The sequence below is a fragment of the Diospyros lotus genome, chromosome 2 (genome assembly GCF_014633365.1).
Source record: "Diospyros lotus cultivar Yz01 chromosome 2, ASM1463336v1, whole genome shotgun sequence".
Taxonomy (NCBI): domain Eukaryota; kingdom Viridiplantae; phylum Streptophyta; class Magnoliopsida; order Ericales; family Ebenaceae; genus Diospyros; species Diospyros lotus.
The window spans coordinates 29,982,703-29,991,195 of NC_068339.1; the positions used below are offsets into that span (position 1 = coordinate 29,982,703).

General features: G+C 39.0%; 1 protein-coding gene across 1 annotated transcript; it reads left to right on the plus strand.

Annotated features, from left to right (window-relative positions):
* The first annotated feature begins 5,854 nt into the window (after window positions 1-5,854).
* LOC127795502 (nuclear transcription factor Y subunit B-1-like) lies at window positions 5,855-8,174 on the plus strand. Its single transcript, XM_052327225.1, has 2 exons — window positions 5,855-5,943; window positions 7,524-8,174. The coding sequence occupies exons 1-2, from the start codon at window positions 5,883-5,885 to the stop codon at window positions 8,111-8,113; spliced, it is 651 nt and encodes a 216-aa protein (XP_052183185.1). The 5' UTR covers window positions 5,855-5,882; the 3' UTR covers window positions 8,114-8,174.
* Window positions 8,175-8,493: the final 319 nt, after the last annotated feature.

Genomic DNA, 8,493 nt, shown 5'->3' on the forward strand with positions numbered 1-8,493 from the left:
ATGGATCAGATACGACAAGCCTACTCCGAAGACTCTCGAATAAAAATGTGGGTTGACGAACTTGGGCAAACAAAGAAACCAGAATTTGAGGTAAGAGAAAACATCCTTCGTTTTCAAGGTAGAATATATGTACCTCATGTAAGGGAGTTACGGCAAGCAATTTTGGGAGAAGCTTATCGATCTAGATATTCCATACACCCCGGCGCCACCAAGATGTACCAAGACTTGAGGGCTGTGTATTGGTGGCCAGGAATGAAGAAAAGCGTGGCAAGATATGTAAGTCAATGCGACACGTGTCAGAGAATCAAGATCGAGCATCAGAAGCCGGGTGGAAGTTTGCAACCGTTAGAAATTTCGGAGTGGAAATAGGAACACATTACGATGGATTTCGTAACTGGATTGCCAAGAAGTCCTAAGGGAAATGATGCTATCTGGGTGATAGTTGACAGACTATCTAAGTCTGCTCATTTCTTGGCCATGAAAGTAAGCCAACAAATCAGCAAATTAGCTCAACAGTATGTAAACGAGATTGTCAGGTTACGTGGAGTACCTGTAAGCATTGTATCAGATCGCGACCCAAGGTTCACTTCTAGGTTTTGGGGAAGTTTGCAAGAGAATTTAGGTACTCAGCTTAGGCTAAGTACAGCCTATCATCCCCAGACTGATGGCCAATCAGAAAGAACTATTCAAACCCTAGAAGACATGCTGCAAGCTTGTGCTATTGATTTTCCAGGTAGCTGGGCAGAGCATTTGCCATTAGTAGAATTTGCTTACAATAATAGCTACCACAGCAGCATTGGAATGGCCCCCTATGAAGCCCTGTACGGACGAAAATGTAGGTCCCCGATATGTTGGACTGAGGTAGGTGAACATCAAATTTTGGGACCCGAGATAGTTCAGGAAACGACAGAAAAGATAAAAATCATTCAAGAAAGAATTAAGGAAGCTCAAAATCGCCAGAAATCCTACGCAGATACAAAAAGAAGGAAATTGGAGTTCCAATTAGGCAATAAAATATATCTAAAGATATCTCCACTAAGAATGGTGACTAGAAGCAACAAGAAAAAGGGTAAGTTAAGCCCCCGGTATATAGGACCATACGATATAGTGGAAAAAATTGGGCCAGTCACTTATCGACTTGCACTACCAGTGGCCCTGTCAAACCTCCACGACGTGTTTCACGCGTCACAACTCCGTAAGCACGAGCCCGATCCCTCCCAAGTAATGTCAGCTGAGGCTATCAAGATTCAAGAAAATCTTTCGTACGTGGAGAAACCAATAAACATTTTGGATCGTAGGGATCAAGTTCTAAGGAATAAGTCAATTCCCCCGGTGCAAGTTTTGTGGAGAAACCCAGTGAGTGAAGAGATAACCTGGGAGCGAGAGGAAGACATGAGGCTCAATTATCTGTACCTGTTCGAAGACCCCCCATAGTTAGAATGAGTGAATAATTAAATTTCGAGGACGAAATTTTTGTAAGGAGGGGAGAATGTAATACCCTAAGTTTTATGAATAAATCTAATTCAATTAAGTTATGTTTAAATAAAGTATGTAATATGATATATGATAGGTAATTAATTCATGTGTATACTAGAAATTAATTTATTAAGTATGTGTATAGATAATTAATATAAGTATGCATAAGTAAGTAAATATGTAAATATAAGTATATAATTAAGTATATAAGTATATAATTATACATGAAAATAAATGTATATATATAGCTTGCTGTATATAATTTGGTATGTATGTATGGTATGCATGAATGTATGTATGTAATCTTGTAGGTATATATATGATATGTACATATATATATATATATCCGTCTATATGTGATAATAAAAAAAAATGCAAAAATCTGGCAGAAGATCGAAGCAAGCGCACGATCGCGCCTGCAACAAGCAATTAGGGAGAGGGAGGAAATTAATGAGATATGGCCTTAGGAATGGCCTCAGGGACGCGTGGCGCTTTGGATTTGACCAATCACAGCCGAGTTTGGCTATAAATTGCCGCCAGCAAGCAAGCCCATTCATCCGAAATTTTACTTCAAAGATCGGGCATTTGGGCAGTGTTTGAGGGTTTTCATGAGTGGGGTTCTGATCCTCGAGGTGTGGGCAACGTTTCTGGAGCATTTGGTGGCCAACGGAGCAGCAGGGAAGGAGATTTGAGCACTCGTCGAAAAATTGTGCCTCGTCGGAGCTACGCCTTCAATCGCAAATTTGAGGTATTTCCGGTTATTTTTTCAAAGTTTTAAGGCCATATTTGGGTTCGGGAGGTCGGGTTTAGGAGGGATAGGGCTTCATTTCGAAGCTCGGAGTCACGGGGGGTTCGCCAGCAGCGAAGAAACCACCAGAGAAGACGAACCAGAGTGGGCGCATGGTTGCACGCGCTCGTGAGTGGGAAGAAGGCGCGTGCCTTCCACGCGCCCGCCAGAAAGAAATAAAAGAAAAGAAAAGAAAAGAGAAATAAAAGAAATAAATTTTGAAAAAATTTTATTAATTCTGGAATGTTGTTTATGATTTATTTTGTGAAGAAATTCCTGAAAATGCTAAATTTATTAATTATTTAAGTAGATTTTTCTATTATGGAAATAAAGAAAAAATAAGATTTTAATTCAGAAAATTCCAAGGAAATTTTAGAATGTTAGAAGTATTATTTAGGAAATATTAGTGAAGAGAAACTGAATAAAATGAAAGATTAGATAATTATTATGTAATAATTATATATTTAGCTATTAGGAAATAAGGAAAAAATAGGAATTTAAGTTGAAAAATTCCATAAAAATTCCAGAATAATATAAACATTATATAAGGGATATTGGTGAAGATAAATTAGATTTTTTGAAATACTAGATAATTTTTATGCAAATGTTGAAGAAATAAGATTTAGAAATAAAGAGAAATTATGGAAATTATAAAAAAAAAAATAGTAAATTGATATTCTAAAAATAAGTTTAATGTCTAGGAGTCTTTGAGGGCGAGAAGTAGCCGCTCGACATGAATTTTGAGACTAACACGTCTTCGAGGCGACTTTACTGTAAGTATACCGCTTTGAACTTAGTACAGTTATAAATGTTAATTTTGAGAATGCTTTTATCATATTGGCATGATATGATGTGAAATCAACACATAGACTGCATCAATGACATGATTATAAAATGCATAAATGCAGATTGATACTGTTGATCACACGCATATGAGGCCGTAGGGAGTACGAACTGGCACTGCTGCCTTATTAAGGGTGCACCCATACACCCCGACTTCGAAAGAGGTGGCCGCTAAAATGATAGGCAGCATGAGGGGTGCAGTTGACACCTACGATGAAAAACATTGCATACACTCATGACATTGCATTTGGTACCCTTACTTAGATGGTTCATCATCTAACATGGGTTCACCCCTAGAACATTCAACGTTCCAGCCGGGATTTGCAGAGATGATTCCAAGATTGGTGATGAGTAGGGACATGAGATGTCGAGATGCGAGTGCATGTACCGTGTTATGTTGTAAAATGGATAGTTTAAGAATTGTGTACATTGTATTTATCTTCAGACGCTTATGTATTAACTTTGTAATGAATGCCATATCCAGTTATTGTTATATGCATTGCCATGAGCAGGATCGATTCAGCTTCCGCTTTGTATTTATTTTCTAGTGTAAACATCTCGTCTAGCACTAGATAAGGTCTTAGGGAATTTTGGAGATAATGTAATTAAAAAAATATATATAGACCAAATTTCCTAAGGCATAACACGCCCAAGAAGGCGGGCTGTTACATAGGGCACTCCCTGCGGCTGATTCGACAATTTATTTTACTATCAGACTAATATTTTAAACCCATCCAAATTACGTGACTACATAGTCGATGTAAAGGCTATTGTCACCAGTTAATCGAAGAGAAAAAAAGGCCATCTACGAGAAGACGAACTGCTGATAGTGGAGTTTGATAGTGATGGTTAAGTGCTTGGAGAATAACAAAGCCAACTGTCATGACAGGAAACATTGCAAACAATGAAAGGTTAACGGCGGACGATAACGTGGTCGACGACGGCGAAGGCGGGAGATGTAAAGATCAACAGTGATGGTGAGATCGATGATAGGGGATAGCCAACAATCGTGGTCGACAGAGCAAAGGCAGCGATGGTGGTCGATGGCAGAGAACAAAGCTCATGACGAATAGGTAGAGAGCAAAGGCAGGTAGGGATGGCTTACGGTGAATAAGAAAGCTTCAACGACAACCAGTGAAGGGCATTAATCGGCGATGGTGAAGTGGCCGGAGAAGACGACTGCGGGAAGGAAGACGACTGATCTGCGATGAAGCAAGAAAGAGGCTGGTAGTCGAACAACTAATTGAAGAAATCGAAAAGCTGTGAAACAGTGAGTTGTCCGTGATGAGAAGCTCGACAACAACCAACAATGGTGTAATTGATGATGAACTAATGAATGATCGATAAAAGATGAAGTTGAGGGACTATCATAGACGGTCGCGGTGGTGTGTCCGATGGTGAGAGGAAACCGACGATGGCAGTTGATGATGGCCACTCCAAACTCTGAAATTGATGGCAGCAAGAAGGAACTCGACAATGGTCGACGATGAAGAAGACTAGGTCAACGGTGGCAAAGGCAGCCGTTAGCAACAACGACGAAGGCAGCAGCGACAATGGTAGCAGCAACAAGAAAACCCTAACTGAAAGATGATGAAGATCTGCATATCCAAAAGCTGAGATATGCCAAGAGCTAATGATTTGATCCAACTGTTCTGATACTAGTTTGTTATGAATTTTGAATAGAAAAATAAACCACAAATAAACCATCAATCACACAAATGAATAGAGAATTTAATGTAGAAAACCCAAATCAATAAAAACCACTAATAGAAAAAAATAAAATATTAGTACGATGATATTGATACAATAATAGTGATATAACTATAACTAATTATAAGGTATTGGATACTTATTTATAGAGCTAATTAATCATCTATAGATGTACATAAGAAATTTTATCCTGATCAGAAGATAATTCATGAAAATAATCTTGTATATGAGATAAATCTCAATCAAAATTGAATTTGACAACATTCTAATCACAATCAAATTCAAAATCTTAATCACGGTCAAATTATAAAATCGAATCACAAGTGAATTTTAATTCCGAGATACAATTATAACAATGAGATTTGAGAAAGTCTAGGAAAGTGCCAATCCTCTTGCAATAAGAGAAGTGGAAAGAAAACGTGAGAGATTTGAGCGAAGCGGAAAAGGGGAAAAGGAATGGAAAGAAATAGGGAATGAAGGGAAGGTCAAGAGGCAAAGGAGGTGGGGAGATGAATCTGCGGCGAATTGTCTATTTAGTAGTTCTGGCAGCGACAAGGGGGAATATGGCTCCTCCTAGGATTTGTAATGCACCTGCAGTTCATTTTCATTATTGTTTTCATTTTTCAAACAAAAGAAGAAATTGTATATATCTCTACACATCTTCATTTCACCAACATATATCATATATATCGACACGTGCAAAACAATGACATCACAAGTAACAGTGAATTATTAAAAACTTGACTGATTTGAAATGGTACATATTTCTAATTAATATCAGCATATTGGGTTTTAATTCTCTCCTTTTATGAATTTATTGGAAATTTGTTAGGAGCATTAAGGGAAGGGAAGAGAAGTAGCAGTGCCGTATGGGTATGTACGAATCCGATGAGTCGCCCCAGTGCTAGCTATTGGTAGTGACGAATGCCCACCTCTTCGTTCGCAACGCTTTCTGCCACCTGGACACACATTTTTCGGCAATTTGTTTAAGACACAAATATCTCCATAGTCTTCCCCTTCCTTTTCCTTTCCTTTCCACACACCGAGAGAGAGAGAGAGCAAGCAGATGGAAATTGGAGGGACTGGAGGCTTCCATGTCTACCGTGGACCCTCAAGAACATCCCCAGGTAAGTAAGTGAAGTACAATTGTTCAATTTCTCTCCTAATTTAAGAGAAATCTTTTTTTTTTTGTTAAGCATATATATAAATGTTAGGATGCTTTTATTCCAGGGTCGGGTCTTTTTTTTCTCAATCATCACTGCCATCTTTTCGGCTTTTCTTCTGTAATGTTTGTATATATATCTTGCAATTCATCACATGCCATGCCAGCCAATGTGCCTACACTAATTTTCCCCTCGATAGATCTCACGGCATATGAAATTGAACGAGAGCTTGCGACGCCGGCCGAGAGGCTTTATTAATTACCTTAGCACCGGCGGTACCTGTGATTTGGTGATTCGTTTTTTTTCTTTTCCTTTGGTACTGATAATAGAAATCAAACCACTCGTCAGGTTATCCGGTGATCGATCTCTTCCGGTAGCTTTCTGGAGAGGAGGGCCGGTCCATTGTTCGAATACCCCTTCTTGTTTTCAATATTTTGCTGTTGGAAAGCCGGAAGCGGTGGAGGAGGGCCAGTTTATGTTTTTCGACCTCCTACTCCTCGCTATATATTTATCCTCTGAGCTTATATAATTTCCTGTCTCCATTAGCCTGTGACCGCTCGTCTGCATAAAATTAACACATCTAGTAGTATTGTATTAATATATATATATATCTCCTCGTTGATATGATGATCATTTGATCTAGAACTAATGACCATTTTAATTGTCCTTTTTAAAAACAAGGAATATAATATACTTGTTTGTTGGCTTTCACTTTCCACGTATATCCTTTTACTCGGACTGCCTTAATGCCTGCCACTCAACCGCTACCAACACTGCTCTCTATTATAATTTTCTGATGATTAATAGCTTTTTCATTCTCGTCAACATAAATTCAGAAAATAATAATAATAATAATACTAATTGAATACTTTAATTTGTTCTCATCTTCGATCGGTTTTAAAATTTTATTTTAGTAATGCGCATGATGATGATGCAAACAAGGGACACCAACCGCTTCGTTTGGGTGTCTGGTTGTACCAAAGTCTCATGTCACGACGCTTGGATTCATTGTCGCTTGTTCACAAATGGCTCTTTCTCTGCATCTGCATGCAAAGTTCCATTTGTGGTCTGCCACATGATAGCTTGCTTTTGGCCACATCTCAATTATTCACGAGTTTTTGCCCACTGATGGAATTATTTGTTACGATTAAGGTGCACATTGTTTTAATTTTAGGCTTAAAATAATTCTATATATTAAGTCATAAAATATGTTTAGATATTATATCAATAACTAATAGAATCGTTTTAATTAGCACTGTAAACAAGATGCATTACTTCACCTTTATGGATATCATTACTATTAACATTACCCCATTATTATTATTATTATTATTATTTGGTATAATAAATGAAATTTAGTCAGCACCAAACTCGCAATAGCATGCAACCTTACTCGTGCGTTACCTAGAGCTGGAATTAGTTTCCCTTCTTATATATATATACATGGATGGAAATTATACGTTATCAAGTACCCAGTAACTAATTGATGGGTAGGAGCAACTTTAATTGGCTATTGTAGTATTCTGTCAACTTTGTGGGTGCAGATAAGGATGTGGGGGAGATGAATATGAAGCTGCATCCGATAAATAGCAGCGACAAAAGCGACAGTCAGAAGGGCAGCGACAACGAATGCACAGTGAGAGAGCAAGACCGTTTCATGCCAATTGCCAATGTGATAAGGATCATGCGCAAAGTGCTTCCTCGCCATGCCAAAATATCCGATGACGCCAAGGAAACTATGCAAGAGTGCGTGTCCGAGTTCATCAGCTTCATCACAAGCGAGGCAAATGAGCGGTGCCAGCGCGAGCAGCGAAAGACCATCACCGCCGAGGATGTGCTTTGGGCCATGAGCAAGCTGGGCTTTGACGACTACATCGAGCCCCTCACCCTGTATCTTAACCGCCAACGGGAGTCCGAGGGTGATCGCGGCTGGATAAGGCCGGCTCAGCCTGCCGTGAAGGGCGTGGCCCCCGACGTAGGAACGTCGAGTTCTATGGCAACTTTTGCGCCGGTGTTTCAACTGGGCCATCCCCATGGATTAATGGGGGGATTCCTGATGAATGCACCAAATACAGCTTCTTCCCAAGCTGCAGTGGCTACCATTGATCCATCTGTGCACTACTTTAACAAGTGAATAATTTGCTGATAGCTAGAATATATATTATGTAAATGAACAAACAAAAAGAGAAATTCGGGTTGCTTTGCTTGCTTGGAGGTAATAAAGTACTTTCTACAAATTAAGTGCATGGATTGTTATGATTACACTTGGCACTTTGTTGACTCCAATTAGGAGAGAACCTGCAGCAATTAAATTAATTAAGAAACAGAATCTAAACTAAAACTACTGGAGCTTCCCCAGAAACCAATATTGTATCTAGACTTGTTGGAGCCCTTGGAGAAACCATTCTTGAGCTCGAATGAACAGGATCTGAACATGAAGGATGGTATATCTGACACCCTGGGCCTCATATCTTGAGCACAGACAACCTGAAACACTTTAAGGGCTGAGTTTGA